Source organism: Leptosomus discolor, chromosome Z, assembly GCF_034619465.1.
Source record: "Leptosomus discolor isolate bLepDis1 chromosome Z, bLepDis1.hap2, whole genome shotgun sequence".
Classification (NCBI taxonomy): Eukaryota; Metazoa; Chordata; class Aves; order Leptosomiformes; family Leptosomidae; genus Leptosomus; species Leptosomus discolor.
In genome coordinates, this window is record NC_141419.1 from 5,452,480 (window position 1) to 5,480,032 (window position 27,553).

At 45.5% G+C, this 27,553-nt stretch overlaps 3 protein-coding genes and 1 long non-coding RNA gene across 10 annotated transcripts; 2 read left to right on the forward strand and 2 right to left on the reverse strand.

Annotated features, from left to right (window-relative positions):
- Positions 1–155: 155 nt before the first annotated feature.
- On the forward strand, positions 156–7,076 carry TSLIG1 (tRNA splicing ligase complex subunit 1). Of its 5 annotated transcripts, XM_009946084.2 has the most exons (7): positions 156–1,821; positions 3,231–3,255; positions 3,826–3,947; positions 4,181–4,263; positions 4,673–4,725; positions 4,974–5,010; positions 5,708–7,076. In XM_009946084.2, exons 1-7 carry the CDS (start codon positions 1,734–1,736, stop codon positions 5,792–5,794), a joined length of 495 nt encoding a protein of 164 aa, XP_009944386.1. In that variant the 5' UTR covers positions 156–1,733; the 3' UTR covers positions 5,795–7,076. The 5 variants fall into 5 exon arrangements, with proteins under 5 accessions (XP_009944386.1, XP_086336444.1, XP_086336445.1 ...); XM_086480318.1 differs by lacking the exon at positions 3,231–3,255 and having other exon boundaries at positions 1,672–1,825; XM_086480319.1 differs by lacking the exons at positions 4,673–4,725; positions 4,974–5,010 and having other exon boundaries at positions 1,672–1,821.
- A 2,405-nt stretch (positions 7,077–9,481) lies between these two features.
- LOC104341143 (zinc finger and BTB domain-containing protein 8A) lies at positions 9,482–12,565 on the reverse strand. Of its 2 annotated transcripts, none has more exons than XM_009956821.2 (3): positions 11,478–12,565; positions 10,291–10,479; positions 9,482–10,017 (listed from the first exon to the last, which is right to left on the reverse strand). In XM_009956821.2, exons 1-3 carry the CDS (start codon positions 12,300–12,302, stop codon positions 9,688–9,690), a joined length of 1,344 nt encoding a protein of 447 aa, XP_009955123.1. In that variant the 5' UTR covers positions 12,303–12,565; the 3' UTR covers positions 9,482–9,687. The 2 variants fall into 2 exon arrangements, with proteins under 2 accessions (XP_009955123.1, XP_086336443.1); XM_086480317.1 differs by having other exon boundaries at positions 10,291–10,460; positions 11,345–12,565.
- Positions 10,446–11,327, forward strand: LOC147413201 (uncharacterized). Its single transcript, XR_015184063.1, has 2 exons — positions 10,446–10,479; positions 11,128–11,327. It is a non-coding gene; the product is annotated as an uncharacterized LOC147413201 (long non-coding RNA).
- Positions 12,566–19,925: 7,360 nt separating the features above from the next.
- LOC104340302 (zinc finger and BTB domain-containing protein 8A) lies at positions 19,926–23,818 on the reverse strand. 2 transcript variants are annotated; one of them, XM_086479955.1, is made up of 4 exons: positions 23,512–23,818; positions 21,355–22,320; positions 20,677–20,846; positions 19,926–20,258 (listed from the first exon to the last, which is right to left on the reverse strand). In XM_086479955.1, the coding sequence occupies exons 1-4, from the start codon at positions 23,816–23,818 to the stop codon at positions 19,926–19,928; spliced, it is 1,776 nt and encodes a 591-aa protein (XP_086336081.1). The 2 variants fall into 2 exon arrangements, with proteins under 2 accessions (XP_086336081.1, XP_009956938.1); XM_009958636.2 differs by lacking the exon at positions 23,512–23,818 and having other exon boundaries at positions 20,677–20,852; positions 21,478–22,294.
- Between the last annotated feature and the right edge of the window lie 3,735 nt (positions 23,819–27,553).

The following is a 27,553-nucleotide window of genomic DNA, read 5'->3' on the forward strand; positions in this document are numbered from 1 at the left end:
GACACGGGGCAGGCGAGCGCGCTCGGCGGTCACGTGGGAGGGGGGGCCGGGAAGAAGGAGGGGGAGGAGAGCGCTGCTGAAGCTCCCCTGGGAGCCGCCATTTTCCGGAGGAGAAGGTCACTCTTAAAGCGGCAGCGGCCCGCGCTGAAGGGCGGCCGCGGCTGGGGGCGGCTCTTGGGTGAGGCCCCGGTTTAGGAGCGGGAAGGCCCGTGGCTGCGGTTTCCTCCGGTCAGCGCAAGCGTTGGCAGAGAGTGTCGGGATCGGACCGGACCGGACTGGTGGTGCGTGTGTGGGGCCGAGGCCTGGCGCTCCCCCCTCACAGGGCTGCCCAGCAACCTTCGGAGTATCCTCAGCTTGCTCTTGGGTTATTAATTGTCTATAATCACTAATAACTTCCCTTTTTCCCTCATTCCGTGCAGCAGGGAGCCTTACAGGTAGCCCATCATAGTATGTAGCTGGTTCTGACCCGCCTGCTGTGGGTAACCTGGTGTGATCCGTCGCAGATCTGACTGCCCGCAGTCGAGGCTTCATGGGTTTAAAATCAAAATGTGGGTCTATTCCTTAAGAGGAGCGCTGGCTTCTCAGTTTCAGATTTCTTACTGCAACCTAGACACTTGCCTGAAAATAGAAACTGGAAATCCCGTGTAGCCTTGTTTCTAAGCCTTGGCCTAGGAACCACTCCTGTTTAAAAGTAGTCTTGATGATGTTATGTGCTATCTATATATCTACCATTTGCATTATTTGGGGAAGTCTTGGGCTTAGATGTGGATAAATCTTACAATGCACAAAGAGACTTGTTATATCTGGAAATCTGGGGAGGTCTCGTCTGAGGAGAATTAATTAGCTTGAAGTTAATCAGGTTCTTTAATTTGTGTCTGTTAGATTTACAAATGAAAGCTTGCATGAAACAGCAACGACTAAGATCTGGTTTGAGAATAGACTTAAATGGGGATTTAATACAGTTCATTGTTTGGTTGGGTTTTTTTCATTAAAAAAAAAAACATATTCTGCAAGAAAAGGAACATAGGGAAACCCCTGCACTTGTGTGACAGTCATATTTGCCATGCATGGGCTTCTAGGTTTGAGGGCTTAAATACAAGCCCTGTTCTAAGAGAAAACTAGACTTTTTTCATAAAGAAAAATCATGTGTAAGGTCACGTGTAGGGGTTTGGAGGCAATGCCTATTTCCACTTGCTGTGTAATGTACCAGTGGGCTGAGCACCCTGTGCTGTAAAATTCAGTAGAAGTTACCTGAAGCATGAAAGTTAAATTCATTTTACAGCTGGTTTTATTATTACTGTATTTCGTTATTTGAGGATGAATGAAATGCTTGCTGTGGTACACAGGAAGGAGGAAGAAACACAGTTCTTCCCAGAAAAGGCCAAAGTCCCCGCTTTCTGTAGGGAGTGTAATCCCTTGGCTTCAGTGGCTGAACATAACTCGTATCAGTTAGCGAGGCAAGTGGTGTGGGATTGACCTCTGAACTTCCCCCAGCTCCCAGTGACAGTTTTGCTAGCAGATAAACTTAAATGACATGCGTTTAGTATCTCGGTTTGAACACCTGAGCCTGTCTACGAGTGTTACCAAACTGCCGTCAAGCGAAAAACTGAACGGAGGGGCAGCTCTCCCTTGTCAGCACCACCGGGGAGGCCTGGCCGGGCTGAAGCGCTGGCGGAGGTGGCCATGTTTCCTACCACCCGGAAGTGAGCGAGTGTTGCTCGAGCCCAGCAGCGATGGCAGCCGATGAGAGGGACTACAACCTGACGGAGGAGCAGAAGGCGATCAAAGCCAAGTACCCACCGCTCAGTAAGAAATACGAATGTGAGTGTTCTTAATGCTGTCCCGGCGCGGCGTACGTGTGACAGTGCAGTCGAGAGGGGGAGGGCGGGGAAGGAAAACAGCTTTTTAGGCACATGTGGGGTTTCTGAATAAGCCAGTATTTAGACTCTGGGATGCATCTGTAGTACAATTAATAGAGATGAGATCTCTACCGTTTTCTTTATCACAGATAAATGCCTTTCTTGTTACGGGTGCTAAAGAAATCATGATAGAAATAGTTAAGTCTCACCTTGAAAGCTTTCCCCTTTCAAGCTGTTTCTTAGGCAGGCAGTACATTTTTCTACCTCTCTCATATAGGAAGAGACATTCAACAGTGTGTTGGTCTTCTGTGTGGTGTTTTTCCTCCTACATGTACTACTTAGAGATCATTATCTCTTCCTTTCCCCACCCCTGGAATGTCTTCTAAGAACATGTCAGGCAAGTGGGTGGCAGCCCAAAGGCTAGCTTAAGGTGCTCACAGGAGACCGTTCAGTGTCTGACAGCTTTCTGGTTCAGCGGTGTCTGTCTGGAAGGACAGTGTTTATTACTCTGTTAGAATACATATTTTTAGGATGTGTTCAGATCTTGATGTGATAGCAGTGCAGAAATATGGTGACATACTACAATAGTCATGCTGTTTCCGTAACTGGAAGAGATTTTATTCTTCTTTTACATCCACTGGAATTTGTTTGCTTTAGAGACTGTTGTTGAGAATCCATTAATAGTGTGTGAACGATCTAAACAGCATCAGAACAATCTTTCAGTTAGAGTGATCACAGTGTGGTTTTTATTTTACATCTCAAGTTAGCGCTGTTTCTGCCAGCGTGGTATAATTGTGCACTTCTCTCCTTCCTCCGAATGAACATAAATGATGTTCATGTAAAGCCTGATACGTGCTTGGGATGTTAATCCTACCCTATTAGTGAAGATTCCCTTCTACTTTGTATTACATACTTTTTTTTAAAATTATTTCTTCTTTTTGCATAATGGGTGGGTTTTGGGTGTGGACAGCTGTATTTCTTCACTGAGCTGGAAATATTTGCAAATCTCATTCTCTGCGTGAATAATTTTCGGTCCTGCAGACTTCAGCAAAAACTCTTTACTCCTGGTTGAAGTTTCTTTTTATTGCAGTTAACTTGCAGAAGCCTGTTGCGTTACAGCAGCCTTACCTTGCATACAGCGCTGTACATGCCGGGCACCATCATAATTCCATTAAACACTGGGTTTTCTGCTTGACAGAAATAATCCAAGATTCCACCTGTGCCAGCTTTTTCTAATATACTGCAAAATAGATTATTACTGTTTCATGTTGAAAATTAATGCAGAAAGTTCTTGTTACAACAACAACAATATCTGATGTTATTTTAATATGTTTAGTGATGTCATGCCTTTTCTTTTTCCTCCCTCCTCAGATTTGGATCACACAGCAGATGTGCAGTAAGTATGGGCAGCTGGGACTCCTCAATATGACAAATCGATTGTTTCTTACGCTGCTTTAAGTCTGGAGTGACTGTTGAAGGCTGGTTGCAGATTTACACCTTATGGAACTATGAAATGTCACACACCAGGTTTTTTGATGGCAAATTTTTTCTGCTCTTGGGAGAGCATAGAATCACATTTGGTTTCTTTTCTAATGTCATAGTCCTATGATGCTTCTGATTAAGACTCTTGGAAATGTCTTCTGAAATCTCCTTTTCATCTCTTCCTTTTAAACCAAATTTCTTCTGAGTGATTCACTTTTATAGACATCAATTAGCCATAGTAGGAAAGAACTTTATTGTTGTCTAGTAAAATATTTATTTTCCATATTCTCCCAAGAAACTCTTCTCACAAACCACAAGAAGGAAAATCTCTGTAATCTGCCTAAATGCATAGAACAGAAAAGCAAGATTTTTGTTCATTCACTTCCTCTGCATTAATTCTCGTGTTCTAATTTCTCACCTGCGTATTACTTTGGGATTTTATTTTTGTGATTTTGGACCGGTAAATTCTCCCATGTCTTTTTAGGCTGCATGCCTGGGGAGACACCTTGGAAGAAGCATTTGAGCAGTGCGTTATGGCCATGTTCGGCTACATGACCGATACGGAGACCGTGGAACCTGTGGATACAGTAGAGGTGGAGGCAGAAGGTCAGGCTGCGGTGACTTTTTGCATTGGAACTGTGTGAACCCTGAGGGAGAAGGGTACTAAAATTCTGAATCTTTACATGTCGTGTTGTTGCAGTTAATTAAAATCTAATTAAGCATCACTAATCTGAATCTTCTGATAGTGCAGAAGCTGTACATCTGACATGCTCTTGAAAACGTTTGGGTGTTCTTGCTGAGACAATCAGCTGACTATCTTCTCTGCTTCAACCATGCAGGACATGACATGTTGTCTCTTCTCTTCCACTTCTTGGATGAGTGGCTCTATAAATTCAGTGCTAATGAGTTCTTTATACCCAGGGTAAGTGTTCTGGTTTGATCTTTTTCCATTTGGAGGTCAAGGCTATTCTCTGGTAATACCAGCTCTGAATGCAATGTTACTTTAGGGAAAAAAAGGGACAGAACTGATCACTTAAGCGCAACGTATGGAGAATTGAAAATTCTCCAGGGCAGAAAGGCTCGAGAAGCAAATTGTTAAGCTTTGTTACCACAAACACCAGTTACTAGCTGCTGTTATGCAGTAGGGGCAGCTTTGCTGCTGTCGTGTTCCGGGTGGCAGTGTATCTCTTTGAGGCTGCTCAGATTCTCTGGTTTTAAATTCCATCTAAACAGTGGAATATAGATCCCTTGTAAATGGGATCTACTGAGAATTTCTGCCTGAAGGTGGAAGATGTTACTGACATATATTTCTGCTCTTGCTTTCTCTGCAGGAGGTGAAAGTGCTTTACATTGACCGAATGCAATTCAAAATAAGATCAATTGGGTGAGTTTAAACGATCAGTTGGGTAATTAATGTCTTTACTGAAAACGCACTTGTAACCACCCTGCAAGACCGTGATGGGCTGGAGTTCACTGATGCTTTCTAAAAAGTGGATTGTAGGCTTCTTTTTTTTCTTCTTTTGAGGCTTTAAATGAAAATCTCACTGTCCTATGTTCATCAATGAAGCTAGTCATAACATTTGGTAAATATTACCAAAATTCCAACCACCTCTCTTCTTTTTGCCTTCAAAGGTGGGGAGAAGAGTTCTCTTTACCCAAACACCCCCAGGTATGCAGTGGTTCATCTGGATATCATCTACATTTATAGATGGGGTAGGATGGGGAGGGGCAGTGTCTTTTAAATCAGGTCTCGTAAGTTCTCAAGAGATAAATATGTCTGAATGGTATCACAGGCACTAAACTTCACATCTCACTTTCTGCCTGTTTTTTGTGACTGTGTTCCTAAAACCGTTGTCGTGAGCATCTGGTGCTTCCTCAGCACTAGCAAAACTCAACAGCTGGCTTCCTTTTTGTGATGCCGATAACATGGTAAACCAATCTGTATTCAGAATGAGTGGATGGATTTGGTTTTCACACTATTACTAAGCTTCTTGCTTAGTCATTTTTTTTCTTTTTTTTTTTTCCCTAAAGAATTGCTAGAAGCAAATCCTTATCTCCCTGCCAGCTCTTTAGCTGTGTCAGCATTAGCATAGCAAATGTTGATGTTTGTCAGAGGTAAGCGGAGGAATTTGTAGTATTCAAGAGGCAATGAAATAAGGGAAGAGTTACTGGCTGTTTGGCCTGGCCAAGGCCTTGCCATTAGTATCCCGACTTTCTTATTCGTTGGGGCAAATACAGCTTTCTGGGGAGAAAAACCATTAAACTGGATAGCATTTGTAGAAGGGGATGAATACTGTGTATTATCATGAACTGCTACAAGGGATGTCGTTTAGAAAATGCATGGGTTTGTGTCTTTTTCTCTCTAGGGCACAGAGGTCAAAGCCATAACTTACTCGGCAATGCAGATCTGTGAAGACGAAAAGCCAGAAGTCTTTGTCATCATTGATATTTAAAGCAAGGAAAGTGGGGTTGAGTGGATACTTGTCATTGGCTGGAAAAGTCCTTTGAAAACTGTAATCCCCGTGGAAGTAGCTAAGGAATTGGCCAGTTAAAGTCATAAATTGAAGGGAGTAATTGCAGGGAATGGCAGCCTGTGTTTGACTGGAGGATGGTGAGACAGAGAAATACCTGCATGCCAGGAAAAAAATAACTAGTTGGGGTTTGGGTGTTGTTGAGAAGAAGAGAGTTGTAGGGGTTGAAAGTCTCTCAGGAATGCTGGTAGTCAGCTTTTAAGGCTGATACATGTGTTAGGTGCTATATGAACCAAATAGAGAAATTAGTGGAGCTGCTAGCTAAAATACTACCTTGCTGTAGGATGGGGGGAGATAATGTTCATCTACATGATTTCATTTGCAGATTTAAGTGTTCAAATTCTGAGGTGACATCCCTCCTCCATATTATCTAAATGGTCTGCAGCGGGTCAGATTTAATGTAGAAAAATTTCTGACTGTTCAAAGGACACCTGAGAAAGTATACCTGTTAAAAAACCAAACCACCACACCTTCTAGACTACTTTTAAGAAAAAAAAAAAGTGCCAGCAGGTGGTGCTGAATTGCTGTAAATAAATTTCCACATGAAATCCTAAAGCATGTGACCGTGTACGTGGAACCCTAATAGCACCTATGATCACTCTCTAAAGTAAGCAGCTTTGCTGCTGCGGTAGAAAGGGATGCAGCAGCTTCTTTGCGGGTTCACTCCCAACTATGTCTTGCAAAAGATTGATTCTCTTCTTTTAAAAAGCAGACGATTAGGATCAGCTTCCCTGTCTTGAGAAAGGACAATACGGACAATCCTTTAGTGTAGGAGGATTATGGACTTTGGTTCACTGAATCAAAATTAATCAAAAATAATCAAAAGTGTGGGTTTTTTTTTAAAAAATCACAGGACAGGAAATGTGCGTTACCTGCCATAGCTATTTAAATATGAGAGGGGCACAGTGAGTGAGGGATGGTCAGTGCTGGCCTGACCTGCTTTTTTTTATTGTAAATGCTGCAAGTGCCTCACTTCTGGAGGTAGTGTCTGATCTTTATTTTGTTGTAAAGTGATCTTATATACATTAGTTTTTATTTCCATATTGTGAAGAAGGGGTTTCTATATTATAGTTGATGAAGGGGTTTACACAAGTACTGAGCTGACTACAACGTTTTTTGATGATGGCTTCTAACACTAATAACACAAAAGTTATTTTTTGAGAAAGCTTCAATGCCAAAATAAAACGTGGACTGAAAGAATTAATGGATTTGTGTGGGAATAATTTTGGCCAGTGGATTTTTAACGCTGATGAATTACATTTGTGTATTGTTCTCTGCTAAGGTGAGCAGACTTTTTTATGAACAAGCCTGAGGCCCGCCTGTTTGATGGTACAGAAACGGGTGTGATTTCACACACCGGGTTTTCTTCCCTCCTCAGGAGCAGTCCCGGGACTCCAGCACATGCCAGCCACGGTGACAAGCCGGACACAGCAGCGCTGTGGAGGAAGAGCAAGGCCTGGGCTCGCCCGGTGCCGCTGCTGGAAACGAGCGGCCTCAGGCTTCCCCCGGCCCGGCACAGCGGGAGCTGCGCGCCATGGCGGGCTGCCCGCGGCCCCTCACCCCGGCCGAGCGCGGCTCCCGCCCCTCCGCAGCGGCTTTGACACCTCATTGGCTGGCTGGGTCAGGCGGCTGGGATTAGCCAATCAGGCGTCGAGTTGAGGCGGCTTTGTTCTCCGCGGAGGCTGAGGCGGCCGCTGGGGGAGCGGCGGGAAGGCGGGCGCGGAGCTGAGGGAGAGCGGCAGGCGGAGGGCCCAGCCCCCGGGGTGGGAAGAGAAAGGGATGTGGTTAAAATGTCACTTTGTAGAAGTGCTGAGGTGCCCCGTGTGTATCGTGAGTCACAAGCTGTATTAACGCAGCAAACTGCTCTGCTTTTAGAAATGGTGACAGGAACCTGCTAGAAAAGCATTTGGAATGACCTAAGTAAGTGTTAATCTTGGGTTTTTCAATACTTATTAAGTGCTTACTATAAAACAGGCCTTAAATTCTCCTTGTTCCCCTTCCATGGCTGTGGGAGCGACAGGTTTCAGCTAGCAGCATGTGTCCTAAAGTCCTGTTCTCCCAGAGCGCCACAGGAGCCCCACTGCTGGCTGTAGCCTCTCATGGAGCTGGGGCCCTCTGAGACAATTAACTCCCTGAAAGTGCTTAATTAAAAGCATGCTTAAACTGCAAACCCTTCTTTTGCTGTTAGTTGAGCAAGTTCTGTAGCGAGTTTGTGTGCATCTCTGTGGGATCAGCTAGACATGGCCGATTGAAAGGAGACAAACCCACAGGGCACACTGGACTTGGGGGCGCTTCTGCCAAAGGATACTTGCTATTGATGCAAGAAGTTTAGATGAGTTTAAGGGAAGTACTTGGAAAAGATGTGCAGTGGTGGTTACTAAATGTACAAATCCCAAGGTAAGGCAATCTCCTCAACTGAAAATGGCTGGAGTGTGCGGGAGCATTAGGGAATTATTATACAGGCTTGCCCTGTTCTTGCTTTTGCCTAGGTGTCTGTTAATGGCAACTATTGGAGATGGGGAGAACCTTGATGTGAATCAGTATGGCTGTTCTAAAATTCTCTACAGGGAGTTTTTGCTTGCTTGGCACTAACCTCAGGCTACAGATTCTGCTAACGGGAAAGGAAACACAGCATAAAATGAGACATGAGACCAAACAGTGGCTCTTTATCATGAGCACCTGCTGGGAATGCCATTTGCTACTCTCAGGCAGAATGTTTCTTCTACACATTCTCCCTGAGATTTTATCATTTTAGTGCTGAGCACTTTTCATTTCTCTAGTAAGTGGAGGTTCTCTGACCCAAATGAATGGAGGAAACAAATACTATTACTTAAAAAGCTGAAGAGACCCCAGAATTACAAAGGTTGCTTAAACTCGAAGGGAAATTGTCCTTATAAACAAATGGTTTTATGCTGACTGTCAAGCAGCCATTAAGCATCCTGAATTGATACCAGCAGGAAAGCCTTTCTAAAGTAGCTCCATGATCTAAGTCACAAGTGTCCCACTGAAATTAAAGGGACTTGTCCTCTTTGTTATCTTAGCGTAAGATAAACAGGAGTTTAAGCAAATCTTGCACCAGGCCTGAAAAAAAAATAAAATGGAAAGAACCTGACAACTCTACTTTCAGTGATTGTGCTTTTATTTCCTTGGAACCACATTAGTGTATCTTTCTTTAAAATTCACAGTACAAAACCACTGCATATCTGAAAAGGCAAACTCATGCTATCTGAGCACACGACATGCTCTGTGCATTATTCTACTCTGTATGGCTGTGTGTATTCTTTAAAACTAATCATACTTTTCTGAACTATAAGAAGCAGTAAGCTCACTCAGAAAACAAAGGTCTCAAACAGGTTCTTCGGCAGGAAGAATTCCACTTGTTTACTCCTTTCTTAGGAAGTTTCTAAAGTGTATATACACGTTAATTACAGTGTCAACAAAAATGTTGTTTACATTTCCTAGCGGCTTACTTTAGTAAGACTTTTTCAAAGCACATTATCAATATTTGTTTTTCAAAAATCTATAAAATATAGACTCTTTGTAAATTGGTTCACACTTTCATTATGAACAGGAGCTCTGAGCAAGTCTTTGATGAAATATAAACCAGTTCTTCTGTAAGTACTTTCTGGGTGATAGTTAGAAGCAGTTACACTGCTGTATGTCTGTAAGTACAAAACAACTTGTTTGTAGTCCGTATTTTGCTTCTCATAATAGAACTTTAGCAATATTTAATTTTAATGAAATAAACCAGCATTAGTTGGTAGGACACAAGTAATTTAATCTTGAATACAACAGTAACAAATACACAAATGTATCTACCTAAGATTTGTTTTCACCTTTTCATCTACCTCGTCTGGAGTATCATCATTAACATGTCGGACAACCAAATTGTACGGTTCCTCCTCCATTGTCTCTTCATCTGATTTCTGTCCCTCCTCCAAAGCCCATTTGGAACGTTTGCTTCCCGTGGAGGAGACAGGAGAATGTTCTGCATCTAAATCGTCAGGGATGCTGTCGAAATTAGCTTCTGCCAGACACTTATGGCACAGTCTGTAGCGTCTTGTTCCTTGCTGAACAACACATCCTGTTAGTTCAGTTACGTGACGCTTGCATTTTCTGCAGATCAGTTTGCCAGCTTGATGTATCTAAAGAGATTTAAAATTTGAAAATGTCAGTGTTTATCCAAAAGCAGATTTTTTTTATTTACTTTTTTTTTTTTTTAGAAAAAGAAAATTCACTGAATCATTCTAAAATACAAAATTTAAAACATAATTTGCCAATTTAAGTAATGAACAATTAATGTTGATATGCAGCTAGGAAGCTTTTCTGGTATTAACTCTGGAAATAACTGAACAGCTGGTACCAATGACATCTCGTGGTTTTTTTCCTAGGCTGAACCTCCGAGGGAGGCAGCGTACCGTTTGGAAGTGGTTGCGCAAGTGCTCTAGTCGGGTGAACCTTTTCCCACACACTTCGCACGGGTACGGCCGCTCCCCTGTGTGACACCGAAGGTGCCGCTTCAGGTCTGCGCGTCGTTTCACTGTGTGCGTGCAGAAGGGGCATTTGAATCGCATCCGAGGGAGGTCATCTGTTACGGAGAGATACAGGTAAAATGTCAAGTAGCAGTAGTCTTTATGTAGTAGTTTGATTACTTTTCAGCCTAAATAAGCAGCAGTTCATTTTTCCTCTGGTCTGTCACTAAATATAATCCCCCAAACCCAGTATTTCTTACTGAACATGTTAAACAGGCATTTGATAGCATAGTTTTTCTTACTCGGGGTATTTTTTAGACATACAGATGATCAGAAACACATAGCTATTATACAGAGTCATCGTATCAGACTCCTCCATCAGCTAACAGTTCACAGCTTTGACATTTATAATGTCTATGTAATACACTGGGATGCCCAAAGTCTTAAAACAAATGCACATCAGAATACACCTGTCAACTTTATTCCACTATCTCATGTGCTGTCAGTCCATCAAGAGCTTACATGCTTTATGTTACGTGGCCAAACAGTCATGAACTTTGGGCTGGTTTGGACCGTAAGGGAAATGCAGCGTCCCGCCAGTGACAGGACCTTCTCTTGTGAAGGACTTAGGCTGGATTTAGGTTGAATGCCTTTACTACAGCCAGGTATTGGGGACATTACAAGAGAAATTCAGTCCTTCAGGTCCCCAAGTCAATTACAGCTCTTGAGGCTTCATTAAACTCCACTTGGGTCCAAATACTCTGCCGCGTATTAACTTTACAGAATGCCTGGATCGAGCTCTCCGACTCCAATCCTCTTGCCTTGTTCTGGCTTCAAAGCCTCTCATTCTGTTAGGCACTAGAATCAAGTAGATCAAGAAAATAATCTGCAGCTCTAGGCATCATTTTGATTTTCATGCAGCCATACAAATTCTCTCCAAAAGATCACCTGAATTCTTCCAAATAAAGACAAAGGTTGCAAAACCATCTGTATTTTTTACCTTCATTCCAACTACTCATTACCCCTAAAATTGTGGGCATTGAGGTGTACAGTTCTTCTGCCTTTAATTCCACGAACTCAGGAGTTCTTGAGAGTTCTTGTTCGAGCTGAGCAACAGACCACCTCTTCGGTATCACTTCTGATTCGTGATTATATCCGTAATCATCGTGATCAACGTCATTCTCAGCATCAAATTCAACCTCCTCTCTAACCCGAGAGATGTGGCTGGAATCTGACGCGCTGCAGCCCCCGCTGGCCCGCTCGGCTTTGCTCGATTTATACTGCACCAGATCCCGGGTCTGTGACAGTCCGAGGTGCTTTCGGCGCTTTCTGGTGCCGCCCTGTTTTCTGCCTCTCTTCGCTAGCTGCGTTTCTGCCCGCTGAAGAATCACCTGCGAGGACAGGTAGCTGTTGTAACTGCTCCAGGAATTTTCATTCACCGCATTAGCCTTGTCATCTGGGATCGCACAGGAACGCCTCGGGTTGCTCTTTGCTTTCCTTCGTGACCGATAAAGAGCGGGAGGGGCAGGTTCACTGGTTGTACTTTTGCCCGAAAGGCTGAGGTAATGATCCTTTTCCTTTTCGTTAATGTCCAGTGAGGACTTAATGAATGTCTTGCAGACGTTAAGAATATCAGTCATCTGCAGGTAGCTAGCAGCCGACATGACTTCGATCACGTTCTGACCCGTTAAAGACAGTTTGCCCGAATACACGAAGTCCAGGATAACCATAAATGTCTCTGGAGAGAAGACCTCAAAAGTAGCTGTCGTCGGCTGACTGGTCTCCTTCGAGCTCTGCGAAAGCAGCATTTTGAAATAGCCGCTGCTGGCAAACAGCACATTGCGATGTGCTTTAAAGACCTTTCCCTCCACCAGGATACTGCAGTCACAGAACAGGTCTTGCTTCCGTTGTTCGTTGAGCTGCTCCAGGAGGTGAAACTGGTGGGAAGAAATCTCCATTCCAGTCAGGGAGTGAGGAAGGCTTCTCTAAAGTAAAAAACAAGACCATCTAAACCAATGTTGCTGAATCCTGTTTTAAAGAGATGAGCTCTATTTTTAAAAACACTGCGCACGTTATCACATTCCCGATGTACCTCCAAACTCCCGGCAGCCACTCCCCCTCATAGTAACGTGAGAGAAGAAACTTAACAACTCCTGAGGAGGTGAAAAGACGCCTCGGCAGGATTACTGCGTATCCTAAAAGAACCAGGATTGCATCAAGGAAGACGTGAAGGGTGTCACGATTTGAGCAAAAGAACTCGGCCCTTGGGCAGTGCCGCGGCTGAGAAGCGAGTCCGCGCCGTCAACGAGTCCCCTGCGGGCGCAGCCCGGGCCAGAGCGCGCCGGGCCCGCGCACGAAGGCGGCGGCAGAGCCCCGGCGGCCGCAGCCCACCCGGCCCGGGCTCCCCCGGCATTGGCGGAGGCCGCCGTCACTCACCCGCACGCCCGGCCGAATTGGTCGCTCGACCGCGGGCAGCCCGCGACGCCCGACGGCGCCGGACCCGCCCGCCACCGCGCCGAGGCGCCTCCCGCCTTCGCGGGCGGCCGCCCCCGCTCCCGCCGCCGGCACCGCAGCGCCAGCGCCCGCCGCCGCTCCGCCCGTCTGCGCGCCCCCCTCAGCCGGCCCGGCCCGGCCCGCAGCCCGCAGCCGCCCGCCTCAGCGGAGCCCCGGCTGCCGCTCCGCCGCCGCAGCTCCCCGCCGCCCGCTGCCGGGCGCCCGGCGTGGCCCCCGGAGCCGCTCCCGCCCCAGCTGCCCGCAGCTCCCCGCGCTGCCAGCGCCCCCCCCCGCCGCCGCCGCCGCCCCCTCCTCCCCTCCCGCCGCGCACCCGCCGCCCGCTCCTACCCCCGCGCAGCCCTTTGTTGCCGCGCCTGGCTCCGCACAGCCGCGCCCGGGGCTGCAAATGGCGCCCGCGGAGGACGCCGTGCAGCCCCAGCAACGACCGGCTCCCAGGGGCAGCCGCCAGCGGGGCCGTCTCGCCCGCGCCCCGGCGCCCTCGGAGGCTGCTGAGCCCCGGTCCGTTCCCTCAGCAGCCCGCTCCCAGCCCCGACGCCCGGTCCGACCTGTCGGTGTTCGGCACAGCCGCCACTTACCGGCTGGGTCCTGCGGGTGGCCGCCGCTGAGCCGAGGGGAGCGGGCGGTAGATGCGGGGTCCCCGGCCCCGCCTCGGGACTCCCGGTGGCTGAAGGCAACGCGCTGGTCCCGCAGCCCCGAACGCCCGAACGTGAGAGAAACAAAAGGTATTTGCTGACGTGGGCGTTGGACAGAGACGCCCGAGGGCTGGGGACACAATTAAAGGGGCAACGCACCGATCGCAGGCGCAGCCCAGCGGCTTCCTCCGCCTGCTCGCCCTGCGGCCGGGGCTGCTCGCCTCTTCCCACACCCACATGCTGCCCGGGAGGCCCACAGCCTTCCCGCAGACAATGCGTTGCTATTGTTAAAGGCCAGTCTAGATCTCTCTGTATGTGGAAGGAAGGCATCACCTGAATGGGAACTATCTGTTCCGTGGTGTGGGATATACTACATTACTCAGTGTAGCAGCATTTTTATAACGGGGAAGTTTTGTTTTCAAACAATGGAGACAATCCTAAACCAAAGTACTGCAAGTGGGAGCTCAATACAACAGATTGTCCCTTTTTTTCCCTTCTGTGTGGAAAAAGAAAATCAAATCACAGTGCCCGTAAGAAGACACGACTCTCCTGCCTGTTAGAAGATGACACACTTTCAATCTCGTGCCTGTTAGAAGATGAGACACTTCCAATCTTGTTCCTCAAGATCACTGAATAATTTTGAGAAGGAATCTCTGCAGTCATCCCCTCAAAGCAGGCTCAGTTCGAACATGGTAAAAGAACAGTTCCTATTTGCAGAGTAAAAAGTGTCAGGTTGGAGCATGGCTGAGAACTTCATTAGTGTTTAATTTAGTACAACAACTAAGCTAAGATGCAGAAATCTTTTACCTGCCATTCCTCCCCATTTTTCCTTACAAAATTTTTTGTTCTGTGTTGCCACTGTTTACGATTTTTGATGCATCACATAAGACACCTCTCTGCATTTTAACAGTTAAATACGACGAAAGGTTCTGCTAACTCCAATGTGGGAGGGTTTTTTTAAGTTAAACAGTGTAAAAAATATTTAACTAAATGGTATTACAAGCTTTTCTTAGTAGCTTTTCAAATTATACCCATCACTCAGCAGACATACAGACTGTTGGTGCAGATTTACACTTAACGGGAAAAGTACACTGAAAGTCTGGAGGCAAGGACTGGACAATTGTAAGATCCTTTTCTTGAAAACTCAACCTTTTGGCCAGAATTAGAGAAATTTTCTTCTATTTCATTCTCGTATGTGTTGCTTTCCAACTAATAGTCACCTTCCAATTGAATTCTGACTTTCTTGATATAGTCCAGAAAAGTCAGGCAGCACATGTTTGAATGCCTGTACTAGAATATTGAACTACTCCTTCAATTCTGCTGTACTTCCCCATGTAGAAACAATAAAAGGAATACAGAATTAACTATTTGGACTTTTTTTTTGGATTATAATTTACATTTCTTTACCTTGCAAATGGTTAGAAGTCCCCAGTGCCAGATCACGCAGATCCTGGCCTCAGCAGTCCACTGAAGTGGTTCCTTATGAATCTGTAAACTCATTAAATAAACCCTAAACACATGTGCTCTTCCCACTCTGACCACTGCTATCTTTATCCTCAAGGCTTTAATTAAAATATAATTTTAGAAAACTTTTATTTTTTAAAGGATAAATTCAACTAAACAAGTTTAGTTTAGCTGTAATCCTCACTCACACAAATCTGGACTCTGCTAGCCCTCCGCAGTTCACGTTTTAGACAGACATTCAACTACAGAGCACTGTTGTTTGCTGACAGATGCTAATGATTGTCAGAGGGGGGTCCTGGGATCTGGGCACAGTCATTGACTAAGCTGCAGCCAGATAGTAGGTCAGGCCTGTTTCAGGCAAATCAAGGTCCATTTCGGTAATAACTGGGGCTGAAGACAGTGCTGTCAGCCCTGTGCAGGCTGCCTGGAGTTCCAAGCCGTTTCTGCAGACTTAAAAGACCAAAATATAAGAAAGGTAGCCCTTGGCATGGCCAGGGAATGGGACAACTGCTGACAGCAACCGGGTGCTTCAGGGAAGAAATGTAGTATATTCCAGAATTTTATATCCAACAGAGATCTTTTTATTTTCTAAGTTATCATTGAAAAATTGAGAGGGATCCCAAAATCCTGGAGGATGGAGTGTTTCTCTTGAAGAGCCAGGAGTAAAGGAAGGATGATACCTATAGCAGTCAGCATCAGTTCTCCACTAGAGATCTGTGGGCTTACAGATATTTTCAAAGCTCATGCTAAATCAATATGTTTGCAGTTTGGTTTTTTTTTTCTTCTCAGTTCTTTAGAACTGGAATAGCATACCAAAAGGTTGGAAAGGGAGATTCATTATAAGGTTGTTTTTTGGGGTCTGCTTTTTTTAAATTAATTTTGAAAACAAACAAACAAAAAACCCCAACAAACAAAACCCCACACCAGTTGAACCCTTAAGATAAGGACAAGTGTAATTTTGGGGGATAGTAAATACAGAAGTTTAGATAATTTGATGGAAAACAAAAAAGTGGAATAGGATGCAAAGGAGAAAAACTAATTAAGCATCACACAAGTCATAGGTTTATGTGGCAGGCATAATTCTGTAAGAAATACCTGAAAAGGGGGAAAAAGTGATGGTGTTCAATTCACTGTTTCAGCCTCTGAAAGGATGGCAAGATAGCTGGCAGAAAATAAGGATAATTAAAGGTGATTCACCAAACAGAGTGATGAATCTCTGTCTTCACTCTTGACTGTGGTTTTGTGAACACAACAATAAACACAAGCCGAGCAAAAAGAGGCAGGCTTTCAGTGATGAGGGACAGCCAGAGGAGAGAAAAGGACAAAGACACTAGGACGGCACAGAAAGTAGAAGTACACAAGAGGAACGACTTTTGAACCAGACATTCCTCCGATGTTAGTGAGTTGGAACAGGGAATGGAAAAGCAAATGACGAGAGAATGATGTACTGAAACCCAGTGAATAATCAAAACGTGCATTAAGAAGTAGCATTGAAGAGCATTCAAAGCAACATGAAGAAGATGAAAGAAGTGTGCAAGGAGGAAGAAAAAAAAAAACCAAAAAAGGCAAAACCCGATTTGAGAGGAATCATAGAACTGTTGGTCATAGAACTGTGAATGTCTCCAGTCCCACCTCCCTCAGGAGGAAGGCCAGCCCCAAGATCAGATCAGCCATGGCTTTGTCTAGCCAAGTCTTGAACAGCTTCAAGGACAACCATCTCTGAGGCCGCTTTCTGACCAGCCCGTTCCAGTGCTGCACTACAGGTTAAACCTCTCAAACTGTGATTTGGATGTACAGAGGCAGGACGGAAACAGAATCTGAACGGATTGGTACGAGCAGAAGTTGATACACTTCTATACGCCCTCTCTAGCATTTAAACATAAAATCTGGTGTCCTGCTTGTGACCTGGCAAAGTTCTAAAAGCAACACATTCAAATCAGCTATTGTCAGGTAAATTAAATTCTGTGGGAAGAACGCTTTGTGGTCTTTACTTTCCTCCTTGAAAAGAAAGAAAATGTTACTTCTGCTAATGAGCGGTATGTGATCCTACCAGAAATATGAAGACGACGGTCAGAGGCAATGCAAGGAGATGAAAAGAAAACAAATAGCAAAATATATGACTGGCTATGTAAAATGAAGGACGTAGAAAATAGAAGGCACTTAACATTTATCTTGTCGTGCAATACAAAAATAAGGTAACAACAATGGAAATTAAGGCAACAAATGTAAAAATGGTAACCTTTTAAAATACAAAACATAATTGACCTGTGGGAATCGCAGTCTCGAGCTAAAAACTTAGTAAGATACTTTAAAAATGACTACAGCGATCTAGTTATGCTACTGAGAATAACAATAACCTATGAAAACAGTAAAAACCCTTATTTGCCAGGCAAATCAACAATTAATCTGCCTATATTTAAAAGGTAAATGTCTTCATATGGATTGATTGTTCCATTTGCCCATTTATAAACACTTCACATCTTTTTCTGAAGCATCTGGTCCTCAGTATTCTTAGACTTACAGTATCTAATTAGATGGAGTATTGATCCAAAACTCACTTTGCTTCTAAAACCGCCCCCAAGTATACAGAAACACTTAATAGTCTCACCTTTCCAGTGGCAGTTAAGATTTCAGGCCTAGAGTGACACTTCATTTCCCTTCCCCTTAGCCCCTCCCCAAACACGCACACAGACTGATCCCAGCCACTCTGTATCCTGGGACAGCAGGCACCGATACCTAGAATTTATTGCACATACTGTTTAATGTAAAGGGAAACGGAAAAAGCTATTAAATTTGATTTCAGCAAGCATTTTTCTCTTGAAATTTGATTGAAGTCATTCCATATTCTTTTATATATTTCTTTGTTCTATATTTGATTTAGTTAAGGTTGCTCAGGAATATTTCTTAGCCATTTAATAGTACGCATTTTAGGAGTAATAAGCTCCAAGAAATTAACCAGCTGTTTTCACATCAAGTCCATTTTGTGGACTGCTGACCAAAGCGTAGCATAAAATCGAGGCAATTCTTGTTTGGAAAAGATGTTTTCATATGGGTCATCAGAAAGTTAAGTTCCCCCCTCCTCAAATCTAAGCCAGTGGATGATAATTTCTGGAGGAACAATAAAACACCACTTCTCATCTCCTTAGAACACACAAGCAGGCTGCTCCCTGACAGCCTGGCACGGTCGAGGGGAAGGGCACTTAATGCCCACGCCGTGAACTCAATAGGAAGCGCTCGAGCTGTCACTGAAGAGACCTGTAGGCTGGCCACCTGCAGCCTGGAATGAAAACGCTGCACACTCTGGTCATGGTGATACTAGTAAGGCTATACAGTTTTTACACAAATAAAAATAAAATAGTGACTTTTTAGCTGTCCCTGGGAAAGCGATTATATAGCGTATATATATATGGGATTGTTCTGTAATTAATCCCGGGGTTCAGCCAAACATGCTTACAAAGTTGTAAAAAAGAAAAAAAAAAAAATTCTAAGCCTAAGCCTATACCCATGGAGTTCCATGACCACAGGATAAAGACTGTATCAATACTCGGGTCTGTCCAACAAAATGCAGAGTAAAAGCACCCCAGGAGCTCACGTCTGCTCCTCTCCTGTTTACAGTGCTGGTTAAGAGAAACACACTCAGTAACAAAACAAAGTGGTTTCTTTTGTTATAGAAGTAAACTTTCTTCACCATTAGTCATCTCCTCTCCTGCAGTCTAATTGTAGGTAAAATTAGACAAATGTGACGTCTAGAACTTCCAGCACATCTTGTTCTCGTTGGCATACAGACTGAACAAGGTTAAGGTATGTTCTCTTGGTGACCGAATGACTTTGGGAATACATAAATTGGTAATGACTCCATCTTAAAACTCATCAGTATAAACTGAGTACAGGTCAATACAAATGAGAGTCGTCAATGGTTGCAGATGGAAAAGCTCATCAGTTCCATTTCTAATGACAGATACACTGTACAAATTGTTCTGCCACTGTTACTGGCAAATAAAATGGGGGACAAAGACAACAACAGCTAAAGTAACCTTGAAAGGATTGTTTCCTTCACGTTGGCATGGAGAAGCTGACACTGCCACTGACAACGCTGCGGATGCAGGGCTACCAGTGACATCAGTCTGGCACTTTTGAGAGGTTTAAAAAAACAAAAAAAACAAAAAAAAAAACAGTTAAAACATACCCCAATCTGAGTTCCCAATTTTCAGAATGAATAAAACATCTACTGGCATCATTTAATGATCCATATTTGTAATAATTTTCTCTCTGATGTGTTGACTAGGACTAGCATTCATGTGTCTATTTTCTTGTAAAGAAATAGGTCTTGAGTGAATGATCTGCTAAAGATTCTCCTTATTCTAACAAATTTTACAAGAAAGTGCTTTTCCAGACCAATGTGCTAAAACATTTTTATATGCTTTTTCTTAATTAGCTGCCTTTTTTCCTTATCATAATACGAAGACTTCATGAAATTTCATGAAAGATTATCTTCATTTCTGAATACTGAAGAGAGGTTTTCTTTATATTCTGCTGTGTGGGGTATTCATACTTTACCATCAGATGATATTACATACAAAACCCACATCTCTACAAGTTTAAAAAGTGGGCATTTTACAGTGTTGTGTGACTTGTTTTTTTTGTTAAAAAGCATTTAGAACTCACTCCCTTGACAGAGGTTTTGAGAAGTGACCCACTGTCTACTATAAAAGTTATCCATGTAGTCCATCAGTTTCCTTGTTCATCCATTATTTCATTTAAGGGTGGATTCTTTCCAATGAAGCAAAGTGTGGGTATTCTGATAACAAAACTGAGAAGGGACTCAATGGCATGTCCATAAATACATGCAAGTCTGGGCCTGTTCAAGAGAAACCAGTGTGTCTGTACGATTAGCAACAGGCTGGTGGAGGGCTTACGGTCAGGACAGTACATTCTCCCTCTTACACAGAGCTCCTAATTCTTGTCTTGCAACTACCTAATATTTGGTTTTACTTCCTTTTCGTCTGCTTCATCCTCACTGTCATCCACTTGCTGAATGACCAAGTCGGTTGACCCATCCTCCACGATCTCCACATCGGACCTGTTGTCTTCCCCGTAGTGCCACCTGGAATCCTTATCCCCATCTTGTGGGAATTCAAGGGGTGCTTCAGCCTCCAAGTCAATGCGAATACTGTCTATGCCGGCTTCAGCCAAACACTCGTTACAGAGTCTGTAGCGTCTCGTCCCCTCTTGGACCACTTGTCCCGTTAGCTCAGTCACGTGGCGCTTACACTTCCTGCAGATAGGCTTACAAGCCTGATGAATCTGGAAAAAAAAAAAAAAAATCAAAATTAATAAATTTGATAATGAATCTACAAATAATTGTTTTGTAAGATGACGAAAAGCAGGGCTGGAGTAGCGTCAAACAGTAGCCTTAACTCATTTCGAGAGACAGTCATCAAACGTTAAAAATGAAACTATTATGGGCGCTGGAATTGCCCACTTCAGCTCTATTACAGGACTCGCAGAGAGCGGTACCTTCGTGAACCATCAATTAACAAAGAAATTCATCCCCTTTCATACCAATTATGCTTCAAATCGACTTCAACAAAGCCAGATTAGTTTTCTATCGCCTCTTCTTTACGAGAGTCAATATATCAACCAGATACACTTGTGCTGTGTTTAATTGTACCAAGACAGATTTACACATTAAACAAATCATGCAGTTACTAAAAATACATACTGTTCGAAAATGGCTACTTAGGTGATCTAGCCTGCTAAATCTTTTCCCACATGCCTCACAAGGGTAAGGGCGCTCTCCCGTATGACAGCGAAGGTGACGCTTTAGGTCTGCTTTTCTTTTCACCACGTGAGTGCAGAATGGGCACTTGAACCTCATCCTGGGCAGATCATCTGTAAGAAAATAGCGTGATTTAAAAAAAAAAAAAAATTAAAAATCAAGTCATAACATGTCTAGTCATGTAATGCTCTAGGAAAAGGCATGCTATGAGCAGAACAGCAAATCACTTTTATTAAAAAAATATTATAGGTCTTTTCAAGCAGAAAAATCCTGTGTTTTCTTGTAAATTACCCAGGAGTGCAACAAAGGAAAAGGACTGGACCGTTAGATATATTAAAATGAGCTTAAAAATATGTCAAAAGATCACAACTTAAATTTGCAAGAGAAAGCGGTAGAGACACTAAAGATTACATATTTTGAAAGGCTAGTTTTAACAAACCAGGTAGTTCAATAATTCAAAAATATTAGAAAATAGAGTTAAACTTTCCAACCTTACAGTTCTGGACAATACAGATGTCTCGGCGGCAACCGTACACTCGTTCGGTAAAGCACATTTTCTGACGGACAGAACAGATGATTCACAGGTGACTGTGCACCTACAGCATTAAACCCAACTCTTACCTTCAGCCCAGCTTCCCATGACACCTAGAATCGAGGGCATGCTTGTGTACTGCTCGTCTGCTTTTGAAGACTTGGATTTACTAGAAGAACGGGGCGATTCGTGCTCCTGCTGCGACACAGCCAAGCTCCTCGGCATCACGTCAGACCCTTGGCCGTACTGGTATCCCACGTGAGGAGATTCAACTTCTGTTTCAATCTGCACTTGCTCCTCGGACTGAGCGATGTGGCCAGCGGGCTCAGCAGCCCTGTCCTCCAGTTTGCTTGATTTATAGTGAGGAATGTCAGAAGGTTGCTGCAGTCCCAGGTGCCGGGATTTCTTCATGGAATCCTGCCGTTGCTCGTGTTTGGACAGCTGCTGCTGGGCATTTCTTTGAGAAGTTGGATAGTAGTTGAAATTGCTCCAAGCGTTTCCACCCATCATACACGTCCCTTGCTCTGGACTTAGGTGCGAATGCGGGGGGCTGCTTTCCGCCCTCCAGCCTGCGCTGTACAAGCAGGATCGGTCCACGCCGTTTGAATTTACGTCTTTGTCTGACAGGCTGAAGTAGCGGTCCTTCTCCTTCTCACTGATGTCCAGCGATGACTTAATGAACGTCTTACACACGCTGATAACGTCGGTCATCTGCAGGTAGCTAGCAGCCGACATGACTTCGATCACGTTCTGACCAGTGAGAGACAGTTTGCCCGAATACACAAAATCTAGAATCACTGTAAACGTGTCAGGAGAAAATGCCTGGAAAGTAGCTGTCGTCGGCTGACTGGTCTCCTTCGAGCTCTGCGAAAGCAGCATTTTGAAATAGCCGCTGCTGGCAAACAGCACATTGCGATGTGCTTTAAAGACCTTTCCCTCCACCAGGATATTGCAGTCACAGAATAAGTCTTGCCTGCGCTGCTCATTTAGTTGCTGCAAGAGGTGAAACTGGTGGGAAGAAATCTCCATTCCAGAAAAGATGAAATGAAGCGTCGCTCTAAAAAAAAACAAAACAAAAAAAAAAAAGAAGAAATAAAATAATTAGACTCTTGCCTTCAGCATCATGCAACTCAGCCAAAGATGTCAGACCCAGTTTCACAGACAGCGTTACAAATAATCTCGCTTATTTAAATCACAAGATGCACAACCATACATTCGAAAAGCGCGATGAAACAGCCAGACCAGCAGGCGTTATGTGGCAGAGCCGCGGGTGCTCCAGCCAGCGCAGCCCGCCCCCCCCCCCCCGAGGGGCAGGACGGGCGCTGTGCAGCCCGCTGCCGGCGGCGCAGCCCTCGGCCACTCGCCAACGAGCCCAGGAGCCCTCCAGCAGCAGCGGCTGAGGACCGCGGCCGTGCCTTGAGCCGGCGCTACCGCATCGCCCCGCTCCGGCCGGGCTCAAACCCTCCCGACCGAAGGGACCAGAAACAGGACTCGGCGGCAGAGCCCCGGCGGCCGCAGCCCTCCCGGCCCGGGCTCCCCCGGCATTGGCGGAGGCCGCCGTCACTCACCTGCACGCCCGGCCGAATTGGTCGCTCGACCGCGGGCAGCCCGCGACGCCCGACGGCGCCGGACCCGCCCGCCACCGCGCCGAGGCGCCTCCCGCCTTCGCGGGCGGCCGCCCCCGCTCCCGCCGCCGGCACCGCAGCGCCAGCGCCCGCCGCCGCCGCTCCGCCCGCCTGCGCGCCCCCCTCCGCCGGCCCGGCCCGCAGCCCGCAGCCGCCCGCCTCAGCGGAGCCCCGGCTGCCGCTCCGCCGCCGCAGCTCCCCGCCGCCCGCTGCCGGGCGCCCGGCGTGGCCCCCGGAGCCGCTCCCGCCCCAGCTGCCCGCAGCTCCCCGCGCTGGCAGCGCCCCCCCCCCCCCCCGCCGCCGCCCCCTCCTTCCCTCCCGCCGCGCACCCGCCGCCCGCTCCTACCCCCGCGCAGCCCTTTGTTGCCGCGCCTGGCTCCGCACAGCCGCGCCCGGGGCTGCAAATGGCGCCCGCGGAGGACGCCGTGCAGCCCCAGCAACGACCGGCTCCCAGGGGCAGCCGCCAGCGGGGCCGTCTCGCCCGCGCCCCGGCGCCCTCGGAGGCTGCCGAGCCCGGGGCCGTCCCTCGCTGCCCCTCGCAGCAAGGCTCGCTTCCCGGGGCCTTTTCCGCCCCCCGGTCCCGACGCCCGGTCCGGCCTACCGGCGTGCCAGGGCCGCCACTCACCGGCTGGGTCCTGCGGGCGGCCGCCGCTGAGCCGAGGGGAGCGGGCGGTGGATGCGGGGTCCCCGGCCCCGCCTCGGGGCTCCCGGTGGCTGAAGGCGACGCGCTGGTCCCGCAGCCCCGAGCCCTGGAAACCCGAACGTGAGAGAAACAAAAGGTATTTGCTGACGTGGGCGTTGGACAGAGACGCCCGAGGGCTGGGGACACAATTAAAGGGGCAACGCACCGATCGCAGGCGCAGCCCAGCGGCTTCCTCCGCCTGCTCGCCCTGCGGCCGGGGCTGCTCGCCTCTTCCCACACCCACATGCTGCCCGGGAGGGGATGGGATGCCCTAGATGCTTCCCTCTCACACCTTTATGTATAGCAGGGGCCTTGATGACCCAAATCCTTCTTTAACGCGCCTGCAGCTTCCTCAAAAGGAGATGTAACATTTTTTTATTTTTTTTTTTTTTTTCCCCTGTTCATATCTGTTATCTTCTGAAAAAAACCTGTCTGAGATCCTAGTACCTGAACCTCTCACCTTCTCTCACTCAAGTTTGGTAGCTTTGTCCTCTGTCTTCTTGCCACCAGGGTCTTTTCTGTGCTCTTGACGCCCCAGTTATTTCTCATAAATATCTGTTTTCCAGTGGGAGCCATTCTGCCTTAGCCGTATCCTTTGTGTCCTTTTTAGCCTTCCCTTCCATAAACTTGAGACATTCTATCCTGAAACAATTTATGTTCCTTTCCCCACTATAGCAATACGGGAAAGACATCTAAAGACTTTCCTCTGACAGAAACATTCTCCCAGTATATCACATGCATTGATTCATATTCAATTTATATCCATTCATATTGTAACTATTTTTCACCAGCTCAATTCCCCTTTTTAATAAACAACCATAGTTTTGTAGATTCCGTCTCCTTTCAAACGCAGGCCACGCTTTTAAAGTCTTCCATGAGACCCATTTTGCTTGTGTAAGACTCCACGCTGTACCTACCAGCTCTAATTAATCATTCTTGAACATGAAAGCGATTGGAATTTATGCAGTATTTCGCGTGAATCTTTTCAGTCCACTGGGCAGTGGTGTTAATTATCAACTGAAAACATTTCAGTCCGATGTACCTACGAGTGACCAGCCTTTTCCAGCCATGTCACATCTGTAGCCATCCTCTGATCAGTGTCACCTGCCAATTTCATGCAATTTATCTTGCTTTTACATCAAAGCCTGAAGAGTGCCTCAGCAGAACTGATTCCGAAGGATCATCCTCCCAGAGGACCATCAGCATCTTTGCCCTCGTCCTTCCCCTTTCAGGGTAAGGCAACGCAGCCCTGGTGCCCAGCTTCTCGCAGCTCTTACCATCAATTACCAGTGCATACCTGCGCAGGGAACGCTGGATCGACCCTGGAGTCACTCATTTTGGAGTGTGTACAGGAGCCTGTAACGGTTCGGGGGGGGAAACGATAAAAGCCAGGCATGACTTTGTACAGGTGTCTGTACAGTGAGAGGTGTTCAAACTGGGAAAAACATGAAGCAGGTGAGATAACTGGATATCTATGAAATCATGAGGGGATCAACAGAGACTGAGCGCTCACTGCTTAGTCCAGCATAAGAGGAAGGTGACAGCAAGTGACACCAGCAGGTGCAAACAGGAGGATGTGGTTCTCCGCACCGCAGGTAGGGAGGTGCCCGGACCGCCTGCTGCGGGCTGTTGGTGCGAAACGCTTGAGTGTTACAAGGGTGAAGTAGACCTGATCATGAGAGAGACTTGAGAAGTGCACATAGAAACGTCCTGTGCCTTCACAAGTCCCCAACTTGTAGGAGACTGGAAGGGTATTCCAGTAGAAATATTGCTTGTTGGGTTCTTCCATGGAGCAACTGGTTTGGACTCAAAAGTTTCAGGTTAGGGAATTTGATAGAATTTGGTTTATTGCCAACTAACATAAACTTTCAGTTATAGATTCTGGTGTTGAGATTGTTTAATATAAACCAGAAAATTTATTTGCAGTACCAGGTTTTAACACCACTTGAATTCATTCCTCTGAAATTTGATTTTGCCTGGCAATTCAACTAAGGAACACCTCTTTTTACATAACGTGCTACGTGTTTTTTTCAGATCCGTGCCCAAACTATTTCACCTGCTGAAAACTTCCTTTTGAAAAAAAGTCTTTATAGGTATTTGCTCTGCCTCACTTAGCTGACTTTTCAGGTAGCTGGTACTTTCCCTCATTCATCGGCAAGTGCTTCGCTTGGTAGTTGTATCGATATTAGTAGGACCTCAAGGGTTCTCCATCTGCTAGGAACAGGTAATAGAATTTAAAAAGTAGGAAAAAAGTGCAGTGGTATCTAGGGTAGCTTAATTAGAATTTTTAAAGATGTTGCAAGTGCTTGACTGAGAGTACTTCAGAAACCTTCCCCACGAGTCTGCGCAGTGCAGCTGAGAACGGCCTGTTTTGCACAATAATCCATCACGAACAATCCCCTGATTCCAGAAATGTATTTAATTGTCCAATTTAGGGTTTTTTTGTTTGTATTTCTAAATTTTAGAGTTACTGTTTCTAGCCAAGAAAGTTTCACTTGGAGCTGAGACATTGTTTTGAGAGTTTATCCAATGGGAATAAACTTGGCAGCTCTGAGAAGGAGGTGCTTCTCCCAGCAATAGAAGTGCTGCAAAGCAAGGCTCAGAGTCTGCTTTTCAGAGAACAATTTACAAACTACTTTAAAAAAATGACGTTGTTAATGCTGATACAAAAATCATTAACATAAACTTTGCATTGTCTTAATTGGGTTTTGGTAACCAAATATAATTAACAGTAACACCAGTTAAGAGTTCAGTTTTCCTTGAAATAAACATTTCTCAAAAATGGCAGACTTCAATTATGGTATATTTTCTGACTTTAAATATACAGTGGTTTGCCAAAGAAAACTCAAGAGCATGTACTAGAACTACTGAAGTACCGTAGCTCAAAGCCTGACATGCGTAGATTCACGAGATTAGTTTGCTGGAGTTGCAACGGATTTTTCCCAAATGTGTGAGAAAAGTAACACGCATTGACCAAGGGTTTTATTTTAAATTTTGAAAATATAAGTAAAATTGCATATAACCTTGGGCTAAAGCAACACAATTTATTGCTTTTTTCTACCATTGAAGAAACAGCTGCAATTTTTTTCCACTGGATCAGAAACGTACCATACTTGGGGAACTAATTAGTTGCCCTTTTTTTTCCTTTTTTGTTTCCCCCCGCTGGATCTAAAAATGCATTTAATGAGAAAATGTGAACAGCAGGAATTTTAATCCATGCTCTTACAAAAAAATTGTTGCTTTTAAAGTAGTGTTATACCTCTTAAAGGAAAAGCCATTTTCTGGGAACATTTTGTTTGTTTAAAAGCTTTTGAGAAACTTTGCATGACAAAGATATATGTATTTTTTAGTAGCTCATAGGTGAGAGTTGAGTTGCCGATGATTGTTGTATGTCAGGAAACTTTTCAGTGCTAGAGGACCTGGTGCCTTGAGGAACACAAACTGTGCAAGATAAGACCATGTCCCCGTCCTAATGAAAGAGCTGTTTAGTTACGCAGACGTGGTCTGGCGGTAGGGGAAATAGGCAGGACACGAGAAATTAGTTCAGAATGAGATTACAGTTTTCATCGAATAACCGCCAGCTCGTGTCTGGCATTAGGGCATTTGCCTCGGTCCTAATACACTGCCCTGAAATGTTGAGTACAGGGAGGAATCCTCTGCCTGCCGACACGGCCGGCAGTAACGGAGCAGGCCGTCTTCTAACGAAGGTCACAACACAGAAGTCTGAGGTTTGACGCGGTGTTAACAGAGGCAGCGGCTGTACAGGCACCTCAGCATGACTTGTCAGTAGCTTCACCCCTACGAGGAACCCAAAATCCTGATCCTGTACTAACAGAACTAAATTAAATACTCGTTAGACGCATTCTTATCTTCAGCCCTGCTTCCCGTAACACCTAAGATCGTGAGCGTGTTTGCATACAACTCATCTGTGTTGCTGCCTTAGACCTTGATCTAAACCGCTCATTCTCCCCAAATCATTAG